The sequence below is a fragment of the Orbicella franksi genome, chromosome 10, assembly GCF_964199315.1.
Source record: "Orbicella franksi chromosome 10, jaOrbFran1.1, whole genome shotgun sequence".
NCBI classification, from domain to species: domain Eukaryota; kingdom Metazoa; phylum Cnidaria; class Anthozoa; order Scleractinia; family Merulinidae; genus Orbicella; species Orbicella franksi.
The window spans coordinates 5,645,193-5,669,280 of record NC_138154.1 but is presented as its reverse complement, the minus strand read 5'-3'; the positions used below and the strand labels follow the sequence as shown (position 1 = coordinate 5,669,280).

At 39.1% G+C, this 24,088-nt stretch overlaps 2 protein-coding genes and 1 pseudogene across 2 annotated transcripts in view; 2 read left to right on the top strand and 1 right to left on the bottom strand.

Moving 5' to 3' along the window:
- Positions 1–24,083, top strand: part of LOC145501124 (uncharacterized) — a 198,112-nt gene extending 174,029 nt beyond the window's left edge. The window contains exon 2 of the mRNA XM_081480677.1: positions 23,970–24,083. Coding sequence (XP_081336803.1) covers positions 23,970–23,975 — 6 coding nt within the window. The 3' untranslated portion in view covers positions 23,976–24,083. The remainder of the gene's footprint in view (positions 1–23,969) is intronic.
- Positions 1–24,088, bottom strand: part of LOC145501088 (uncharacterized) — a 461,598-nt gene that overhangs the window by 397,011 nt on the left and 40,499 nt on the right. The gene's annotated exons all lie outside the window — the stretch shown is intronic.
- Positions 7,126–10,544, top strand: LOC145500046 (uncharacterized; annotated as a pseudogene).

Genomic DNA, 24,088 nt, shown 5'->3' with positions numbered 1-24,088 from the left:
CATCTTGGTCATTTGCCGTTTCATGTGGGCTTTGCTTTTGCTCTTTTGTTTTATTTTCTACCTCGTTATATTTTCTTCGTGTAGTTTTATGTCGTGTTTTAATTTTGGTCTACAGGGAGTTTTTCTCCTTTGTTATCACGGCACTCTATTTAGGTTTGTTTTCTCATTATGCACATATTGTTTTTTCGTTGTTTGTTTTCCCTCCGCAGTTGTTTGCACGTCCTTTTGGGCCTATGTATGTTCTTGGTGCTTTTTTGCTGCCTCCGCCCATTTCATTAGCACATTGTCCTAGTTATATTGTTCTCGGTGTCGCTATGCCCCTTTGTTCTGCATGGCAATTTACGTTATTGTCTGTTTGTTACACTTTGTTTTGTTTTATCGGAAAGTCCCTTTTGGGTAAAGGACGATTATTTAGGTATGTTGTGGAACCAGGGAGATGATATTAAGAGTAAAAAAACAAGGACAGAGGGAGGAAAGAGAAAGGAGTGGAAGTACTTTTAGGCGTGTATATGTTCTCGGCGCTTTTTGGACGGCGCAAAAAAAGAAAAAAGGAAAGAAAAAAGGTAAAAGATGGAAGGAAAGAGAGAAGCAGAAGCGCTTTTAGGACATGCGCTTTTAGATGGCAAAAAAAAAGAGATAGAGAAAGAAAAAAAGAAGACTGAAGAAGTGGAAATGCCTTTAAAGCTTTATTGGATGGCATTAAGGGAAAAGAGAAAGAAATGAAAAGTAAGGAAAAGGGAGAGAAGCGCCTTTGAGCACTAAAACGAAACAAAAAAATAAAACGAAGGAGGAAAGAAAGGAATGAGGGGAGCAAAGAATATGATAAGAAGCCAGGAAGACGGAGAGGAAATAAAGGGAAAGCAAAGAAATTGAAGAAAGGGTAAATTGATGACAAGTAGAAATTGGTGAAGTGGAAAGTGATAAAGATCAGAATGGAATAGAATGGGAAATGGATGAGGGGTTTTGACAGGGAAATAAGGATTTTAAAGGAATTGAGAGCGTTCAAGGGAGGATAGAGTGGGGCGAAAAATCGTGTTGAGGAGGAAAGTGTAAATCTCGGGAGTTGTAACGTTGAAGGTTAGCAAAAGATAGGCGTAGGGTTTGAAGTGGGAACACAGGAGGCGTTTCTATAAGGAATGGGGGTTGATTGTGGGGAATTTTGACCCATTCTTTTCCCGGGTTATTTTAGGTTTGGCTATGTTCTTGTTCTGTTCTGGTCAGCCGCACAGCAGATGTGATTTTCATTCCCTGTGTTCCTTCTTGTTTCTCAGCCAGTCAATCGTGTTCAATCTCTTGAGAAGAAGTTGAAAGCCTTGCAAGACGAGAAAGCACACAGGAGCATGGAGGATGCGTTGATAACCCTCCGCAGGCACCTAAACCACCCAAGGATTCGGAATTCCCGCATTGATGCTCACATGGATAGCACAGCTCTGTTGGGGTCATGGCAGAGCAAGGGATAAATGACGTGATTAAGGCTATTTAGCAATGCAGCCAAGAGTTCAACTTTTTGATCGACATTCAATACGTTCCTTCAGCTGGGAACCCAGCCGACGCTTCCCTGCATCGACATTCAGACCTCAATTGTACCCTTTCTGAGGAAACATGGTCCCGTGCCCAGAGAATGTTTGGACCTCATACCTTTGATCTTATGTCGCTCGACAGTAACTGCTGCTGTGATCAGCTTGGTAATCGTCTACCACATTTCACGCCATGCCACACCCCTGAGTCATCCAGCATCAACGTGTTTGTGCAACAGTTGTCTATCAGGGAAAGCCTTTATGTTTTCCCCCCTTTGTGCTCATTGGTCTGCTCCTCCGTTTCTTTATTGACCAGCATTATCAGCACCCCTTCACGATAATCGTGCTGGATATCTAGCCCCGTCGGTGCTGGTGGGCATTATTGCAAGCCACAAGCATTGATCGATTTCTCCTGGGGTGACAGGGCGATGATTTGTTTTTTCCTTCTGCTACGATTTCAGGCTGGTTCCCTAGACCACTACAATGGGACCTTTGGGCTTTTCGTTGCGTCTGTTAAATAATGGCATCACCAATTTTGTTAAGACGACCATATTACCTACATACAGTTCTTTTCTTCAGGATGACGGCTACGGTTAATTTCTGCAGACCGGCGCCATTATTTACTTTTGGAGTCTCGCAAGTCTTGAGAATTGATCAACTTTAACGGTCAACAAACGAACCTGAACGGTAGAAGATGTATTTTCACCGGGTGCTAGGGTTATGCAAACGAGCTTTGACACAAGTGATAGCTATGTAAACACACTGACGGTAGCAGATTTTAGTCTGTTCTCGCGTGCAATCCAAGGAGATACCCACCGGTTTGAACTTATAGAACAGTTTATTAAGGTATGGAATTTACTGTGATGTGCTTTTTAGGCTTCATTTAGACCCAACTTTTGAGATTTTCCCCGTCAAATTTGGCTAAATTTTAGTAGGTGATCAAAGGTCTCGGAGTAGGCTGTCTTCCAGCCTCGCTGGCAAGCTTAGAATTTTTCGAAAAGTTTCCATATTTCGTCAGTTAAAGTAATGAATGTACCTTAAAATTCATATGAAAACGAAATTCCATGAGCTGCAGTTTAGGCAACGTAGCACGCTTCACAAAATCGGTGAATTTCATCTTTCTGATCACGGTCCGCAACCTCAGTTCGGCCAAAATTCAATTTTGGTTCATAGCAAAGCAAAAATAAGGAATTGGGAAATAATAAATTGCTTTTATATATGTGTCAAACCCTTTTCTTGGACAAAAAATGAAGGAAAATTATATTTGGTCCCGAAGTCAAGTGGACCGCTTTTAGCGGGACTGCCACTTAAATACATAAAAAATTACCTCGTGAAAATTTTGTCTTGAGGTATCTTTGAAGAATTGTTATCTTTGTTAGAGTGCCACGAAGTTCATGTTGCTGACAATCAGCTCCCACTTACTGAACAAGATCCTTTAGACTCGCAGAATTGGCATATCCATGATCTTCACACAAATTGGAAAGACCAGCAATCATGGTATTGCTGCAGAAGTTCTTTGGGATGTGCCCATAGATATAACACTGTTTCACACCTCCTGGGAACTCCAAAAGGTACTGCTGGATTAACTCTTTTATTGAGCTTTGCCAGTAGCACACTGGGGCACTCTGGCATGATGAAGGTGGTGACAAGTCATCATGCAAAAGGAACTCTGCCAATTGGTCTAAGGTGTCCTTCAAAACACACAAGAGTGATTTTTAGCAATGACAAGGGGGACTTCTTGACAACGGCGCGTGCAGCAAAACATGCCTGTAAGAAACTGGGTCAAGGACACCATCACATCATGTTTCAAGACTGATTTAGCAAGTAAGCCGATGCTATGAAATATTCGTTTGCCAACATTTGTGCATTATTTTCATCATACGATGTTGGTTTCCTAGACAGCTTAACTTAAGGACAATGTAATTAGTTTCTCTGTATACAAGAAAACAAGTGGGAAGAAGGACAATACCACGGTTTTTCCATGGATCATGGAGACAAATACCCAAGGTATTTCTTACAAACAGCATAGAAAACATGAAAGTTCTTTTCGTTCCACCTGAAGTGGTAATTTATTTCAATTTAGTCTAAGTCAGTAGATTGAGATTTCTGTTTTGAATGCCAATTAAAATATTAAACTTTTGTGAGATTTGTGCAGAGATTTGGGAAGCTCTCCTCATGCTTGTGTGCCACTCTCGTCATCTAGCTATTGCTGTACGCTATGTCTTGAGTTTCATCTCAGATTATATTTATTTATGGCTGGCAGTGGCTTAAGAGCAGTCCGCGATGCTTTGGTAACGGCTAATGTGTATGATTTAATAGAGAATGATGAGTTTGTCCTTCTTTATGATGCTTATTCCTCGAAAGCTATTTTTCCATACTGGAAATTCCCCAAATTTGATGCAGAAACATGGAGCGATGTCGTGTCACACCAAATTAAGATTCGCAAAACAAATGGAATGTCTTGGTATCCTCAAAAACATAATCTGAACAGCGAACAGTTTGTGGTGGGAAGGAGGGACTTTGTGTGTTGCTGAAAAGATTGTCCTATCCTTGCCACTATCGAGAGATTGCTTGTTTATTTTGGATCCGTCAAAAGCCACTGGCCCCGATGGAATTCCTGCGCGTATTCTTAAAGAGTGCAGTGAGCAGATCGCGCCAAGTCTTTGTTCCCTATTCAACCATTCTCTGCATACTGGGCGGTTCCCATCAGAATGGAAGTCAGCTGATGTTACTCTGGTTCATAAAAAAGATCTTTTAGAGCCAGCTGAAAATTACAGACCAATCTCACTTTTACCAATTGTGAGTAAAGTTATGGAACGCTGCGTTTGTAATAGACTTTATTCCCATGTCTCGCAATCAATTACAACCTTACAACACGGATTCATGCGTTCCCGTTCATGCTCTTCGCAACTCTTATCCGTACTTCATTCAATTGGAGAGGCACTCGACAAAAATAAACAGACGGATATTTTGTACCTTGATTTTGCCAAGGCCCTCGACACAGTTGATCACGTCATTCTTATTGAAAAGCTGAAATGGTACGGTGTCACAGGTCAACTGTTAGATTGGTTTTCTGACTACCTAAAGGACAGATCGCAGAGAGTTGTGATTGACGGCACCGCCTCTGAGCGTCTACCGGTCACTTCCGGTGTACCCCAGGGTAGTCTTGTCGGCCCACTCCTCTTTGTGATATTTATTAATGACCGCCCTGATGTCATCCATGAGGAAACCAGCACCGCTCTGTATGCTGATGATACCAAGCTGCACCGTACTATTTTGTTTGTGAAGGACTGTGCTATTCTCCAGCAGGATCTGACAAGTTTAAACACCTGGAGCCATGAATCAAATATGAAGTTCAACGCCTCCAAATGCAAAGTGCTAACAATTACGCGAAAGAAAACACCTGTAAATCATGAATATCACCTTGGCGAGGTAAACATACAACGTGTTCAGGAAGAAAAAGACCTCGGTATAACTATTACTAAAAATCTAACGTGGGACTCGCATGTAACGCGTATTGTACTCAAGGCTAATAGAATGCTGGGACTCTTAAAGAGAACTTGCCCACTTATGACCGACATCAAAGTAAGGCGGACACTTTATCTATCTCTCGTGAAGTCACAGCTTACTTATGCCACGGAAGTTTGGTCTCCTGCTAGTGTCAATTTGAGAACAATCTTAGAAAGAGTCCAGAGGCGTGCCACTCACTGGATACTAAGAACTAGAATCGGCGAGATGTCCTACAAACAACGATTGCTGACTCTTCGCTTGTTACCACTAACATATGACAGGGAACTGAGAGATCTTTTATTTCTCTATAACTGTTATTTCTGGATATACTGACCTAAAAATTGAACGATATGTTACTTTTACCACACATGGCCGGTCCCGCTCTAAGAACCTCACTCTCATACTAAAACCTGCTTACTGTAAAACCGCAACTTTTCAAGCTTCTTTTTTCAATAGAATTGTAAAACCCTGGAACACTATCTGTAATCTCGCCCCTCAAGACAAATTTTCTAGCCCAAGTTTATTCAAATATTTTTTGCACGCCACTTATTTTACTTTACTGGACACTACCTATGATATTGACATGCCCTGCTCCTGGTTCCTCTTCCGTAACTGCCCTTGCCACCGCTCTTAATTTTCTGTGACTAATATTATCCGCATTTTGTTTTAAACTATTGCAATTAATTAGATTTAACTATAATTTTTAACTATAAGTAATTATTAGATTTTATTGTAATTTTTATCAAATTTAAGATTTTCTATCACCATTCTTACTAGCTTCTAGGGTTGCGCCTTGCATGGGTAACTTTATTTTCCCGTTCGCGCAATTCCTATTGGTCCTTTTCTTCTTTTAATTATATTGTAATTTTGTGACCAATAAAGTTGATAGACTATACAGACATGGTGCCTCATTTCAGGAGAAATCCAACCGAGCTCCGTCCCATTTTTAATAGAATTATAAATTTTATTTATGAACATCATCACCATCGTGCCCCGCTCAGTAATTGTTTTGGCTTCATTGATGGTACTGTGCATGGAATCGCATGGCCACAGGACAACCAGAGTCATGTACAATGGGCATAAATGGTTGCATTCGATCAAATTTCAAAGTGTGCTTATACCAAAGAGCTTAATAGCCAACCTGCATGGCCCATTTGAGGGAAAATGGCATGACAGTGCAATGCTGCAGGAAACTGGGGTACTTTGTGACTTGCCCAGAATAGCTTTTTACAATGGTGATCCTCTTTGTCTTTATGGGGATCCTGCGTATCAACTGGGAGTTCACCTCCAAGCCCCATTTAGAAACATGCATTTCACCCTACAAATGGGCCTGTACAATCATGCAATGAGTGAAGTTTGAGTAGCAGTTGAGTGGTTGTTTGGTGACATAACTAATTATTTTAAGTTCATTGATTTCAAGAGCCAGCTGAGAAATTAATATGAGTGCAGTGGGAAAATTCTATATTGTCTGTGCTCTTCTGGAGAATGCTCACACCGGTCTTTATGGCAATATTGTTTCAGATAAGTCTGACATTCAGCAACCTTCTTTACACGAGTAAAGAAGGTGGGTTGTCATGCAAGCATGGCGTGTATTTCTTAGCTCTGTTAATTTTACTTTTATAGTCAATTCTCTTCGTGATTTTAAGAAAATTGGAGCCTTGATTGAGGTCAATATTGATGATACAGATATCTCGATCAGCCATAGGATTCCTTTATCTAACAATGGAGAATCAGGGTCTACTCCAATTCGACATCCCGCCAAAGTGGTCAAATTTACCAATCGATGGATTCGGGACCGTTTCTACAAAGCTAGACCAAAGTTGAAAAGCTATAATATTAGCGACATTGGCCTCGGGTGCTATGGTGAGAATAATATCTTTATCCAAGAAAGCCTAACGGAAGCGAAAAGAAAGCTGTTGAACAACTGCCTCAAGTTTTGCAAGGAACAGAATTACACGTTTATCTGGACATATTATAGAGTGATATATTTGAGGCATAATGAGCACACGCTAGCGTCACATATTACATCAGTTGGGGATTTGGAAAAACTGCAACCACGACGACCAACATCTGAATCAACCAGTTCAACAACTACTGAAGTATCTGCCTCGCCAAACTAAGTGCAGGAAAGTTAAGACTAGATACTGGTAGATACCGATTTGCTATCTGTGATAAGTTAATTAGGAGTAACAGGATATGTAGTCTGTGTAATCTTTGTTATCACTTTAATTGCACATCCCTTACTCTAGCTGATTACAAGTACTTTACGTCCAGTAGCCTTGGGTGGACCTGCCAGATATGCAGCCAGTCAACTTTTCCATTTCACTCAATTGAAGATAATGAGCCTGTTAAGCTGTCCTATAATTCCAATTTTAGCTGCTTGTGCTCAAAGAATAGTGTAAATGCTATTCTGGAAGATTTACCAGTGCTACAGACTATATCTAATATTGGTAATATTCCACACTTATCTAATTCTGACTCTGAATCCAACACACCTTCCAGTTAATTTTAATTATTTTGATATACATAAATTTCACTGTTCACCTGAAATTAATAGTTGCTCAAACAAGGCATTTTCACTCCTCAGTTGTAATATAAGAAGTATCCAGGCAAACTTTGATAACCTAGAACAGTTCCTTAATGATTTGAATTGTCCTTTCAACATTATAAGTCTGTCGGAGACATGGATTAATAGATCTAATGAACAAATCTCTAATCTTGATCTGCCTGGTTATTCATTCCTCTCTCAACCCACTACACAAAGGGAAGGTGGAGTTGGTATGTATAATGAAAAGGTATTCAATATAGTGTTAGACATGACCTTACTTCTAGCACCGATGAAAGTGAGATGTTATGGGTTGAAATTGAGAGTGACTTAAACAGTAATATGATATGTGGTGTAGTATACTGACATCCTTCCTCCAATCTTGAAACGTTTCTAAATAAGTTTTACTCGGTTAGTGGCAAAATCAATCAAGAGAGGAAACTCTGCTTAATATCTGGCGACTTTAATATTAATCATTTGAACTTCGATAAACATCCCTTAACAGAGGATTTTACTAATACTCTGGGTTCTTTTTTCTAGAGCTCCACATACTGAAACCAACAAGAATTACCAATCATTCTACTACAGATTGATAATATATTCTTTAATTCTATCGATTATCAAACAGTCAGTGGGAATTTATTACATGATCTAACAGACCATTTGCCTAATTTTCTCATCATTGAGAGTTTTGCTTTTTCAATACATAAAGAGAAAAGCTTTAGACAAGATTATTCTAATTATAATGAAGAAGCTTTATTAAGTGAATTTAGATCCATTGACTGGTCTAATTTATTTCATGGACTATCAGATACTACTGAAATGTTTGATAAGTTTTATACAAAAGTAAGTAATATCATTAATAGTCATTTACCCTTAAAGCCACTCACCCGAAAGGAATCCAAATTCCAAACAAAGCCCTGGATTACTCCCGGATTAAAGGTATCTATTATTAACAAAAGTAGGTTGTACAGGCACTATCTGAAAACACGTACATGTTACAGCCGTACCAAATTTAAGTATTATCAAAACAAATTAAATCATCTACTCAAACTAAGTAAAACCAAGTATTATAAAGAATATTTCATGATCAACAAGTCAAAAACAAAAGAAATTTGGAAAGGAATAAAGCAACTTATATGTCTAAAGTCCAAAGGTTCCACCTCACCTAGTAAATTCATTATTAACGAACATAAGATTACTAACAATAAAGCCATTGCTGAATAGTTGAATACGTTTTCCTCTAATATTGCAAAAAAGTTGGCATCAACTGTACCAAAACCTAATCTACCATTCAATTGTTATTTAGATAAACCCCAGTCCTGCAGTTTTTTCTTATCACCTACCACCTCAGCCAGAGTAGTTCCAATTCACAAAAAACAGTCCAGTTATTTAGTCTCCAATTATAGACCTATTTCATTGCTCTCCATATTTAATAAATTAATTGAAAAATTAATGTATAATAGAATTATTAGCTATCTTGAGGAATTTTCTATTCTACACAGTAATCAGTTTGGCTTTAGATCAAAACATTCAACCACCCATGCTCTTCTCCTCTTGACTGATAAGATACAAAGATCAATTGATAATGGCACCTACTCTTGTGGAATCTTCTTAGCATTTGATACAGTTGACCATAAAATTTTATTAGCCAAGTTCGAGTATTATGGCATACGAGGTGTTCCAAATGATTGGTTTGTTTCTTATTTTAGTAACAGAAGACAGTTTGTTTCTTTGTTTGGTACTAATTATGTTTACCAACCTGTTACATGTGGAGTACCTCAGGGGTCAGTGCTTGGCCCACTTCTTTTTCTTTTATATATAAATGATATGCCTAAATGCTCCAATATCTTAGAATTTCACCTTTTTGCTGATGATACAAACTTGTTCCTTAATAATCCTAGCATTCTAAATTTAGAAACCAACTTAAATGTAGAACTAGAAAAGGTAAGCCAGTGGTTATATGCTAACAAATTATCTCTGAACATTGAAAAAACCAGCTTTGTGGTATTTCATTCTCCACAAAGAAGAATAGCTCATAAGTTGAATCTTAGTATCTCCAATATGTCTGTGAAATCTGATAATCAAGTTAAATATTTAGGACTCATTTTTGATTCCAATTTGAACTGGAAACCATACTTACACAAATTGTGCAAGAGGGTTCCAAGAGGTATTGGAGTACTATCTAAAATTAGATATTATGGAAAAAGAAACATATTACATCAATTATCTTATTCAATTATCTACCCCTTCCTCACCTATGGTTTATCAGTTTGGGGCAATACTTATAGTGCTACTCTTAAACCCTTAATAACTCTTCAAAAGAGAGCTATACATACTATAACTTTTTCAAAACCAGATGAACACTCTGAGCCTCTTTTTAAGGAATTAGAGATCCTTAAATTAACTGATCTTGTTACCCTTCACAATGCACTCGTCATGTATCACTATTACTATAATCTTCTTCCATCTTCCTTTGAAAATTTCTTTCAAACAGTAGCATCTGTACACTCATACAATACTAAGCTTGCTTCTAAATCAACCTATTACATCAATACCATCAAAACAAACTATGGTAAATTCAACATTTGCTTTGAAGCTGTAAAAGTTTGGAATCACCTTGACGAAAGCATTAAACACCTCCCCCCTTAAACGTTTAAAAACAAAATCAAGCTAAACATCTTACAGTCTCACTGTTCATGAGTTTTCAACTGGTATTTGTTTATTTATTTGTTTATTTATTTGTTTATCTTTTGTTTATTTAGCTATTTATTTATTTATTTCTTCTTTTTGTCTCTTTTTATTGACTAATTAACTGCTTTCATCAAGCTTTAGTGCCAACCTACCTCCTGTACTTAAACATGACTTAGTTTTACTCAGCTCGATTAATATATTATATTGTATAGTTTAACTTTTTTTTATTTGCTAATAAAGCTTGTTGTTGTTGTATTCATGATTGTTGAACAAAGACTATGGCCAAAATTACATATTTAAGTGGTGAAATACCTGTGTTAGGAAACATTTTTTTGGTTTTCTCGCTATTCATGAATTTACAAGCAAAGTAATAGTTTTAGGCAAATTTATTAAAAAGCCCATAACGTCAAATTTTTTGCTTCCTCATCTGATTCTTCGTAACACCCAATCAACTTTCTCAAAAAAATGTTTTGCTTTCCATAAAATGAAATTTTTTTATAATTTTTGAAAGACGTTCAATTTGCAGGCATTTTGGTCTACCATTCACACTAGTCTTCCTCAGTTTGAAGTGAGTGGTGATGTAGGTTCAGGAACACATGATTTGGGTAGTGACTTATCTGACTGAAAAAAGTGGGAAATTGCTTCAGAGTTGTCTATATTTTGTTGAAAATGTCGGAAAGGTACGTTGCCGCTCTTTGTAACACACGACATATATGTATTTATATACACTAAAGGTCAAGTGAGGTTCCTGAACCTATGTCACAGGCATCAGTTGTGTGGCCATTTTGAGCCCATTATTCTTGTGATCAGCGGCAGGGGTCGACCACAAGAAAATAGAATTTTGAACTTTGTAAAAATTCGTAAAAACATTGCATTTTATCCAAATCGAAAAATTTTTTTGCAGAAGTTCATGTATGAAAATTATTTCATACCATCCAGATTGTTTGTCTTGGTTAGCCAGATACACATGTAATTCACATCAAACAGGAAATGACCTATTGGGTTAGTGAAAGGAGAGAGCAAAGCATGTTAGTGCTAAAACACAAAGTGAAACATCCATTTTATCAAAATGCTTGTGTCCTTTTACAATGTCTAAGCAAGACAAATTGTGCATTCATGAATGACATTATTATTTGTTTCATCTGTGCTCCTTTGCATTTCAAATTTTTAAAGGAGGATGATCAAGATCTGGTCACATGATACGGAATTAATTATGCTGGGACGCAAGTTACAATGGGACTTTCAAAACAAAGGAAAGTCGGCCTGGACTGGCATAAATTCCTTTGTTTTGGAAATCTCACTGTGTAACTTGCATCCCAGCATAATCAATTCCGTACCATGTGAGCGGATCGTGCAAAGGACCTATTGGTTTGGAAAAGTAGGTTCAATTTTGAAACAACTGATCAAAGTGTCCATTATTCACTCAGTGAATTCGAGTATCAATATTATTTGGACAACACTCATTCCAAAAACTGTTGAAGCAATATTTTCAGTTATTCAAGAAATTATAATTTCATATCAGTATTGGGTTTTCAACAGTATTTCAATCTGAAAATGATAACTTTAATATTTTCTGGTACAAGATTAAAACATGAATACATTATTAAAGCATGACATAAGAAGCAAATTACCTTTACCAAGTTGTACTATTCCAATGTTGGTGAGCTTAATTTATTAACTCTGCATGTCAATATGAATGTGTTACTCATTATGAACATACTTATTGTGAAAAAATAATTCTAAATTATATTACAAGTTGGTAAAAATTTCTGGCTTTTAATAAAATTTACACTTCAAGCTGTCACTCACCTTTCTTTAGCAAACGTGACATAAGTTGAGCATGCTGTTGCGTCATAACCATCGTCTGATGTTGCCACATAGCAAATTGTTCTTGCTGCTGCTGCTGTTGGTGTTGTTGTTGCTGCATTTGTTGTAGCATCTGTGGCTGGAACATTTTCATTTGCTCATTATTTGCAACTTGGGTGGCTTGCAGCTGCCTGACAAATTGCTCATGCTTCTCCTCTTGATCTTTTTCTTTTAGTTTCCTTTTTTGCCTCCTCTTTCTCTGCCTCATTTTGTCTCTTCCTCATCCCACCAAACCTCTCCAAGGCCCTTTCTCTCATTTCTGTTGCTTGTTTCTTCTCTTTTGCTGCTGCTGCTTTCTTTGCCTCATCCTGCTGTTCTGCTACTTTCTCCGACTCCAACTCCAATTCCACCAACTCTTCCAATAAAACTTCTACTTCTGTCTTGTGCTTGTCTCCTCCACCACTTTCTTTCTATTCTGCCCCATCTTTCGCTTTCCACTTTCTGGCCAGAATGTGGTAGCGGTATCTTACTGAATGTGTAGTTACAGTAAGAGATTCTCCCACAAGGGCAGAGGCAACATTCAACCAGGCTGCACCTCTTTCCCTGCTTCCAGCCTTAGTATTTACGAAAATGCCTTCTGCTGCAATTGCTCTCAATAGTGATAGGTCTTTGGACTCAGTCCAACCATTATTGACCTGTAAATGGCATGCAACGCAGCACAATAATTACAAGACAGTACATTTCATATGCCAAAGGAAAATAAAACTTCTACTACCAATAATTTTATGAACAACATAACAGACTCTGCTCAGTACTTAACCTACAGTACAAACTATTTTCAACAGCTGACTCTGGAAAGCTGGTACACTAACCTAGAACAAACGCCTCTTAACAGATGTCAACAACTACTGGCACCTTACAAACGACTTATCCATGACGGAAACGAAATCGACAAACAAGCTTCTAACAGACTGACTTAATTTGACTAACAATACACAGACCAAAAACCGACCAGTTTGACTAACAAAATATATTGAAACCCACAAATGACTGATGACAAACTTTACTCAAGTCTTTCAGCAAATACTATCATGGCTAAACTGACCAATCACATTCAACAGACAAGACTTATAACATCATCGACTGACAAACACTATTCACTTGACTCTGAAGATGACTTCCGCTCAGGTTGTCGAAAGGTCAGTCACCAACAACAGTTCTTTTCAGAACTACCCTCACCCGGACGATCACACTATACAAACTATGATACTCCTGGGTTCAAACCATTTTCTATGAAACATAACAGACTGTTAACAAATATCACAAACTGTTCAAAGTAACACAGACCAGAACCCTCAATTTGAATCAATAAGGTGTAGAGGGGATATGGTCCATTTTGCTTTAAAAAATCTTCATTTTACTATAAGTACTGGTATTTTTGTCTGTTTCACATTGAAGAACAATGTTTGCCTTGAATTCACTTGTATTGGAGAGTGTTAGATTTCTTCTACAGCTCAACAAACACAATTTTCCAACAATTGGGAAGTAATTTAATATGCTGTGAAGGGGCATTTGTTGATATTGTTCCTACTGTGATGTCTGCAGGAAGAGATGAATCTTTTCTTCGGTAAGCTGGCATTAGGAATTGTGGTGACCTGCATATTTTTTTCTTGAATTATGTAAAGTATAGATTTCATACTAAGGTGTTATTTATGCTGTTTGGTCTCAAATTGATGTATTGTTTTCATTGGTAAATATCCACAACCAATAAGATTTTTATTATTCCATGCAAATTTTAAATAGTTCATTAATTTTACAAGTGGGCTGCGTTACTGGAATTATTAGTTACAAAGTTGTTATCTTTCAAATATTAAGACAGTGAAATTTATAAGATCATTATGTGATATATTAACCTTTCATAAAAAAATTCCACATGATAATATATTTTTTAACAATTATCAATATAGCCTCCCACAGACCTGCCAACTCTCACAGTTTTTATCTTTTCTCATGGCCTCATGACAAGACTCCGCATTCTCATGATTTCTTGGGGAAAATCATTCTGAAATGAAATATTAGCTGTAAAATAAAAAGAATGAAAAATTAATGGAAAGCGAGTGCCATAAACTGATAAAGTTATAAGTGAATAAGGCAGAATTCTACACTGCTACATTTGTACTTGTGTTTACCGCTTTTCTGCCAATTTTTGCCTAGTTCCTAGGCCTATGCTACTAATTTTGTGCAGCAGCTATGTTAACCATTAACCAAACCTCGATCCCATGCCGAGTATCCCTGTAGTCTTTGCAAGTTCACGTGCAGCGCAGGAAAGCAATTGCAATCGGATAAAAATGGCGAAAAGAATTAGAACTGCAGATGCTGATATTTTAATAGAAGATTCGAATTCTGACAGTGAGACGGATCGGGAAACAGGGTTTGTTTAATGTTAATCAACAAAAAAGTAGAATCTCATTTTTTGTAGAATCTCCAGATATTTTTTCATGGGTATCCAGATTTTCCTTTATGAGGGATTGGCACGTCTCCTCCCATGTCTTCATAACCAAAATTGGCAAGAAAAACCATTGTCACACAATAGTATCATTTCAGTGTAAGACCTCAGTTTTCGTTGAAAAACTTTTGTAATGTTAAGCCAAATATAAGCGCAGTTTTGTTGACATTCTCACCTGTTTCCCCATCGGTCCACATAATTTTTTGAGCCACATCACTTTTTAGGGTTTTCCAAATTACACTTCATTTACTGGCCTTCAAGCAAACAACAATCAATGGTCTTAGGTTATGCAAGATTAAATTTACTTCCAATCAATGAACATATATACAATTGCGACAAATTATCCCATTGCTTTTTTTTAACATATTCATTTTAGTTATATTTAACCAACTTAACTTCCTGACTAACATAACTTTAAATAACTGATACCCAAAGCCTCCAAAATTGAAAAGTTACTCGTAGCAATTTTCTTACTTAACTTCATTTTACCATCTCTTATCTACATCTCGTTTGTTTTTTCTAGGTTAATGAGCAGGAGCAGATGTCTAATCATGGTGAAGAGGCAAGGGTTCAAATGAAACAAAATACAATTGTACTCCTCTTTATGACAACTGTAACTGTATTTATTTTCTGTATCTAACTTCGTTTTACCAGCTGTTAGTTTTCCACTACGTGCCATTAAAAGTAAATGCAATAAACAAGTGATTGTTAAATCGTGACATTGGGTTTCAACGGCGGTTCTTGGCCCATCGCACATCACAGTCGGGATTGCGACAGTGCAAAAAACTACAATAGCGAGATCTACAACCACGGTGCGCTAAGAAGAATTTGTCAGAGAGCAAGGATCCACGCAGCTCCTTTAGCGAGAAGTTTTACCTGAGTCACGCTTACTTCTGTTTCTTAGTGAATAGTTAAAAACTGATTATCCTAGATGCACGTGGTGGTTTTAGTTTTTATTGGAAGTCAGAGTTATAAGCACACAATCGATCTTGTGATGGAGTTGGTATTCTTTTATTGTCTTTTATTTCCCATTTTGTGTTGAAACGACTGTTAAATTGTGGCATTGGGATTTCAGTGGTGTTCCTTGGCGGATCACACGTCACCAAGTACATGTGTCACAACAAATTATTCTTGCAGCACTGTAGTTGTTTTGTCTACATAAGTAGGCAGATTAGCAAGTTGAATTAGTTTATTTGGAAACTACATTAGGTGAATTGTAGAAAATATCTGTGCCTTGAGTTTATTATGATGAACAAAAGTGTTCGTGTGAAGACGTTGTTGGGATGGTGACTTTTGCTGTAAAATTACTTACAAGTTCAGAGAGCAGAATTCTTTGATTTTAGAGAGCCTAGAAAAATTATTTATACTTTAAGATTGGTGCAGGCTTTTGTTAGCAAAGATGGTATTTTAACATCAAGGCTTACCCTATCAGTTTTTCAAGCTTGTGTCTCATAGAGTGGGACTAAAGCATTAAGACACTCTATTCATGTGAGAGAGACATGTGACTGTAGTATGAAGCTCTTGAACTACTAGTATACCAGTTGTTTGATATATTGTCTTTGACAGGAACTCAATACATCATTTAACATTTTCAAAAAGGGTACATTCTCTGGAAACTGGAGCTATGTTAAATTAAAGCCAATGTTATTGAGTGGAAGTTATACAATGTCATATCTTGTGGGATGGTGGGGAAAAGTGGGAGCTAACTTATCGCAAACCCGAAGTGAAAGTTTACAATGTTGTACATACATTTTACTTGCTAGATAGATTAGCAACCCATCGGTGTGTCATCTGCATAACTGTGGGGACAAGATAATTATTAAAGTACACATGGCAGATCAAATTCCACCTTTACCAGGGAAATTTTAGAAGGGCAAAAATGTCCTGCTGTGCTGTAGATTTTTTTGTATTACATAAGTATGCAGCTTTGCCGAACACTGTATTTCCTGTGTGTTAGTTAGAAAAATGATTTGTGACCGTGAACGGGAAAACGTACCTTAACGCTTATCCGTTAAACGGTCGCTAACGGACGGATAGCTAACGGATAGTTAATGGCCTTCACAACATTCTAACGTTTTGTCCTAACGTTCTAATGGTTATCTAATTGTGCCTAACGGATGATCAAAGCGTTCTAACGCTCTCTCCTAACATTCTAACGGTTAACTAAGTATACCTAATGGATGAAGAACACGTTCTAACGGTTGCACAATTTGTTCTAACGGATGACTGAAGCCGTTTAATGGTTATCTAACCGCCTACATCTAAGGACGTTTAACGGTTGTCTAACGGTTTACATCTAAGGACTTTTAACGAACAAACAGCATAGCTTTCAGTCCAATGTTATAAACACATAACCGTGCCAATCCATTATCAGTCTTACACTCACGATTTCTAAAAAAAACGAATCACAAAGTGCCTGTTTCATCAGTCGTCGATGGGACAAACATTTAAAAAATTATTTCCACGGTGAGCATTGAAAGGAAAACTCAGTGATATAAACTATCACTTCCTCATCGAGACAGACAAACTCAGAATTCGAGTCCTTTATTATCGTGTGGGACGCGAAACGTCGCTAAACCGGCGTGTAAACAATTTAACTCGCCAGTCGAGCAGGGTGAACATTTTTTATCGTTTTACTCAAATGGATTTGTCGCTTGTACTTATTTTTACACAATGACTTTGTGTAGAGTTTTTTTAAAAGTAACTGCTTTCTCCAGCTGTGGATTCGCAAAAGATTATTGTCACATACATGTAGTTAAATTGGTTTCTTCTGATTAAGAGTCAGACAACAGTCTATCAAAATATTTATCACACTTTCCGCCGGAATATGGCCGTTTCTCGCGTCTTGGAAGATGTAAACAACTTTACGCAAATTTTTGAACCCGCACTTTGTGACATTGACACACGAGCACAAGTTCTTGACACGTGATCAGTGTTTACCTCACAGAACATCTTTATTCATCGCATGGTCATTTTGGTTGAGTTTTTCTCCATGTTTGGTTCGTTCGTTTATGACATTTGTAAGGTGTTTTTAACTTTCTTTTGTTCACGACTTACAGTGGCAAATTACAAGCTCTCGAAACAACTGGACTTTGCCGAATAAATAAAACAGTTCATATAATGCCGATCGTTGTTATGATTTCACATGTCGTTTCTGTTTTCGAAAGCGGCAAATGTGTTTTGTTTTGGATCATGTATAATAACTATAGTATGAAGGCTTTATTGAACTTCATTTGAGTTGTATTTATCAATCATCAGGGCATCAAAATATAATAAACGCCAAACTTCTCGTCGGAAGATAGCTATCTCATGATTGTTCTGAACTAAATGGAAGCCAAGAGCTGCTCTCATTTCACACTGTGTTAGGCTACGTACCACATGCTACTTCAACGCGTGTCATGCCATTCTAATGGAATCGTTACCCGTTTAACGTGTGCTAGTTTATTCTAACAGATCCTAACGGCTTCTCTAGCCGTGCTAACGGAGACAGAGTTTTTGCTAACGGCTATGCTGTCCCGTCTAACGGTCTGATGCTAACGGCTAACGGATACATGTCTCTTGCTAACCGTTGCACTCTCCGTTCTAATGGTTGGGCTAACGCCCCTAATGTTCTTAAGAAAACTTTCTAATGGATGACTAACGGATGCTTAACGCTTTTGCCTGTCTAACGGATAAGCGTTAAGGTACGTTTTCCCGTTCACGGTCACATTTAGTTTGGAAATAGAGACCATCAGGCTTTGATTGGAAAAAATGGAATTTCAGCATCAAGGCACCTTTACAGGGTGTCGTAAAACCACTGACCTTTCAATTAGTGAGTTGTTTGCGTGCATTCTACAGAGGGGTAAAGCAATTGTGAGGGAGTTTAATGGTGTTTAATTTTTTTAGGTTTGTACAGAGCTTTCAAATTTGAGTTTAAAAAAAGTTTATGTATGCATGTATGTCAATGGAAAAAAGAAACCATTCCGTGGTGGAAGCATTCATGGAGAATGCAAAATGTGGTGGAAACATGAGCCATGCCTATGTTAGTGAATGGAAGTTATAGGATGTTATACACATATTGAACTTGCTCCACACATTAGCAAGTCATTAGTGTGTCTTATTTTTAGCCGACTAAATCCACAGCTTTTTAAGTGTTACACCATTCAGGATTACTTTCGCTTCTTTGTGTTAATAGTTACATATGGTTAAAGACTGATTGATGTAATAAGATATCCTAGATGCACCTGGTGGTTTTTAATTTTTATCCTAGTTCGGAGTTATAAGCACACAATCACTAGAAATGTCCCTCTGGAAACGATGGATCCCAAAGTCATCATGGTGTTATTATTGTTCTTATTATTTTTAAGTTATTATTATGATTATATTTATTTGTTTGTTTTGCTATATTCACTTCATGGGTGCCTTTTTCATTTCAGATCGTTGGGTTTCATGGCACAGGAGCTGTAGTGAAATGTTTTGAGGATAGAAAAGAGAATGAACATGATCTGATTTTTCAAATCAGAAATGTTCGGGATTTTTTCCCAAAAGTTCCTCAAAAAATAAAAAGAAGAAAAAAAGGGCGTACCAACATGCACGATAAGTCTCTGGACATTCAGAATAATAGAATACTGATACTCTTTCTAGGTTAAGAGAAATGGTAATGACCAAACACGTTGGGCCCGCGGGGTCTCAAAAATGGACCTTGCATTTCTACCAAATTTGCCATATTGGACGTGCATATTTTGTGAGACTGGTGACTCATTTAACGATTACCTAACGACCTATTTTTAGAGGCTTTTTACATAAACTTTATTGGACAAAGACTATAACTATAGATACAGATAAGAATATAAATGAAATAAATAAAGCCCAAAAGGAGAGGGTGCAAACGGTGTAAACATATCAGGTTTTGAGCATGCGCAGTAGGACGAGACAGAATATACACGTGTGCTTGTACTCATTAGCTGGGATAAAAAGTTATCTTTCCAATCTTTGCCATAACATTACATGATGTCAGAAGTGGGATCGAGAAGTAACCAAACATACCATTTAGCTCGATACACTGGAGAAGGTGGAAGAGTGAAGTAATTTCCGAACGACACGTGTACGATCGATTCAAGAAAACAACATGGCGGCCAGCGCCTCATTCATTGACAAGGGTCCAACCATGGACTGGAGCACAGATGAAAACCTATACTCGCGCTTCAAAATGTGGAAACAACGCTGTGAACTGCTCTTTACGGGCCCGATGGCCAAAATTGACGAAGAAATTCAGTGTAAGCACCTGCTTTACTGGGCCGGTGAGCACGGCTTGGAGCTGTTCAACAGCTGGGGCCTCTCGGCAGACGAACAAAAGAAACTGGAAAACTACGTGAAACCTCACTCAAACGAGCTGATCACCGCCTGGGAGCTACACAATCTTCGACAAGGTACACTATCGTTAGAAGAATTTATTGCAAAGCTTAGAATCCTTGTCAAAGAAGCCAACTATCCATCGGAACATCATGATCGATTCTTGAGAGACTTCCTTGTACTCGGCATGAATTCAGACCATGTCAGAAAGGAGTGTTTCAAAGAAGGAAATGCTCTGACATTTAGTAAAGCTAGAGAAATGGCAAAAGCAGACGAATCAGCAGACAAGCAGCTTCAGCTAATGAACCCAGTAGTGTCAGCAGTACACCCTGTTAGTTCAACCAGGAGAAACCAATTCCGAAGTGACCAGCTGAACCCAGTAGCCGGTGGATCAAGGCAAAACCCAAAAGGCAACAAGTCAGGAAAAACGCAGCTCTGCAGGAATTGTGGTTGGGGCCCTCACTCTCATGAACAGTGCCCAGCAAGAAATGCAACGTGTCATTACTGCCAAAAGGTGGGACACCTTGCCAAGGTATGCTTTTCAAAACTTAAAAAGAAGGATGTGCATGAGATAGAAGCTACTAGTAATAACAATGCCATACCTGAGTCAGAGCCTACCCAATCATTAGATAATTATGTGTTCCTGGGCCCAATTGAAGCAACACCCCTGGCCATGAGTGTAAACGTTGTATCCTGTAGAGAAAAGGCTCTGCTAGAAGTCTCCTTGGCACTGAAGCCAGAAGGAAAACAAATGAATGCACTCTGTAAGATAGACTCAGGTGCTGAAACAAACATTATACCCAAGTCCCTATACAAGCAACTAAGCCCTGAGACACTAAGCTTACAACAACCTACAGTGAAGTTAACTGCTTATGGTGGAGCCGAGATCCCAAATCTTGGATCTTGCCAAATATACGTGAAGGGTCCTAACAATTCCAACCCCAGAGTTATCCAAGCAGAAGTTGTTGACGTTGATGGCCCTGCCATAATTGGTAACATGTCTGCACAAGATCTGAACCTCCTAAAGCTCAACTGGCCAGTCACAGCCAGCACAAATGCAACCACCCAGAATGTTGTACAAAGTGAAAACCCCATGCCCAATGCAAATACTGTCAAACTATTTGACATCAGAGGCAAACAACACCCCTTCCCACTGACAAAGGACTATTTGTTGGAAGAATATCAGGATGTCTTTACAGGAATTGGCTGCTTTCCAGGACCCCTGTACCACATTGAAACTAACCCTGACATTCCCCCAGTACAGCATGCTCCAAGACAGGTTCCAGTACAACTACAGAAAGCCTACATAGAAGAGCTAGACCAGTTAAAAGAATCTGGAATTCTGGTTGAGGTCCAAGATGAATATACCACTTGGGTTAACTCTGCTGTGGTCACCATCAAACCCAACGGGTCGATCCGTCTGTGCTTGGACCCTCGGAATCTCAATAAAGCAATCAAGCGCAACCCCTACTATGTGAGAACCATAGATGATGTGATACCGAAAGTCAGCGGCTCCACCCACTTCAGTATCCTTGATGCACGCAGTGGATTTTGGCAAGTTAGTCTTGACAAGGAAAGCAGTAGGCTGTGCACCTTTAACACCCCATGGGGAAAGCATAGATGGACAAGACTTCCATTTGGCCTTACGTGCAGTGGAGATGTGTTTCAAGAAAAATGGATATGGTCTTTGGCAGACTTGAAGGGCTCAGCGGTATTGCAGATGACACATTTGTCTATGGCACGGGCGAAGCACAACATGATCAGCACATACTAACTGTCCTTGACACAGCAAGAGAGAACAATGTGAGATTTAACCCGGACAAATTCCAGTTTAAAGTGAAGGAAGCATCCTTCTTCGGGCTCACATGGACCCCCGACGGGATCCGCCCTGGCAAAACCAAAATCAAAGCAATCCGTGATATGCCATCCCCGAATAACCTTACAGAGCTGCAGTGCTTTTTGGGCATGATTAACTACCTGAACAGGTTCTCACCCATTCTAGCCCAAGTGTCAGAACCTGTGCGACAGCTGATGAAAAAAGATGTACCATTCGTGTGGCAACCAGAACACCAAAGGACATTCCAGAACCTCAAACAAGCAATCACTGAAGTACCAGTCCTAGCCTATTACGACCCAGAAAAGGAGAACCTAATCCAGTCTGATGCAAGCCTTAAAGGCATTGGATGTGTGTTGACGCAAGAGGGCAAACCAATGTGCTATGCCAGTCGATCACTAACTGAAACTGAGTCTCGATACAGCAACATAGAGCGAGAGTTACTTGCTGCCTGTTGGTCGCTTGAAAAGCTTAACCATTACGTATTTGGTAAGGAGGTGGTCATCGAAACTGACCACAAGCCGCTCGAAAGCGTCTGGAAGAAGAGCATATCGAGCGCACCACCACGCCTTCAGAGGCTCCTACTTAAAATGGCCAAATACAACGTGGAGATCAGGTACATTCAAGGAAAAAGCAACGTGATAGCAGACGCCCTTTCCAGGATTAGCCACATGGAGCCCCCTGCAGAAGACAACGAAGTCCCCGTGGTGGAAGTGGACACAATCTCTCGAACACTGCCAACCAGCCCTGCCAAACTAGATGAAGTACGAGAGTACACTGATCAAGACGTTGTACTCAGTCACTTAAAAGATGTCGTGCATCATGGATGGCCAGAATATCCAAATGAGTGCCCACAAGACCTGAAAGAGTTCTGGAACTTCAGAGAGGACCTGAGTGTTGAAAATGGCCTCATTCTCAAGGGACACAAACTCGTAATTCCCAGTAAGCTACGCCCACAGATGTTACAAATCATACACCAAGGACATATGGGAACAGAGAAGTGTCTCCTGAGAGCAAGGGACAGCCTGTTTTGGCCAGGCATATCAAGGGACATCAAACAGATGACAGAGAACTGTCCGACATGCGCACAGTTTTCCAAACAGCAACCAAAAGAAACATTGCATCCACACAATGTACCCAGTTATCCATGGCAGAGGCTTGGATGCGATCTGTTCGACTATGGAGGTGCTCAATACTTACTAGTCGCAGACTATTACAGCAAATACCCCATCGTTAGAAAGTTGAGCTCAACGACATCTGCTGCGATAATCAACCACCTCAAATCAATCTTTGCAGAACATGGTATACCAGAATCCCTGGTATCTGACAACGGCCCTCAATACAGCAGCAAGGAATTTGCAGCATTCTGTGACCAATGGGGTATCAATCACATTACTAGCTCACCAGTGTATCCAAAGAGCAATGGATTCATAGAAAGGATGGTACAAACCGTAAAGAACCTTCTAAGGAAGTCCGAGGCTGCAGGACAGGACCCGTATCTTGCGCTCTTGTCATACCGGGCCACGCCTGTCGATAGCAACTTACCATCACCAGCCAAGTTACTGAACAATAGAGAATATCGCACACAACTACCCAGCAGTGGACGACTCCAACGGTCACAAGCAAAAGAATGCCACCAAGATCAGCTGCAGCACCGCCAAGATGTTCAGAAACAGCAGCATGATGGCAAGTCCACACGTGAGCTACAAAAGCTAGTACCAGGCCAACCAGTATTGGTGTTTCAACCAAAAACCAAGACCTGGACTCCGGCAACACTGAAAGAGCAAATGAACCAGCCAAGATCCTACATTGTAGAGACAAACAGTGGTTCTGAACTAAGGTGCAACAGAATACAGTTAAAACCGTCAGGCCAAGTAGCACCAAGCCTTGAAGGTCAACTGCTCTCTAGCCAAGACAATCCACCACAGCCCAGTGCACCTACATTTACATCTCACCAAGTCCCGTCACCAGGATTACCCCAGACACCCCAGAAACCAGCTACAGTTGGTGAGGGAAGTGCCGACCAACATCTGACAACCAGAAGTGGTCGTGTTGTAAAGAAGCCATTAAGGCTGGACCTTTAAACTCTGTTAATCAGAACAACTCGGCTTAGCCGTCTGAGAATTTTGTTGCGTTGGATTCAATTTGAACAATACTTGTGTTATTTAGGTTCCAATTTAGAGACCAAGTTTGTTTCTTTCACCCGGCAAAGTTTTTAGGGTGGAGATGTAAACATATCAGGTTTTGAGCATGCGCAGTAGGACGAGACAGAATATACACGTGTGCTTGTACTCGTTAGCTGGGATAAAAAGTTATCTTTCTGATCTTTGCCATAACATTACAAA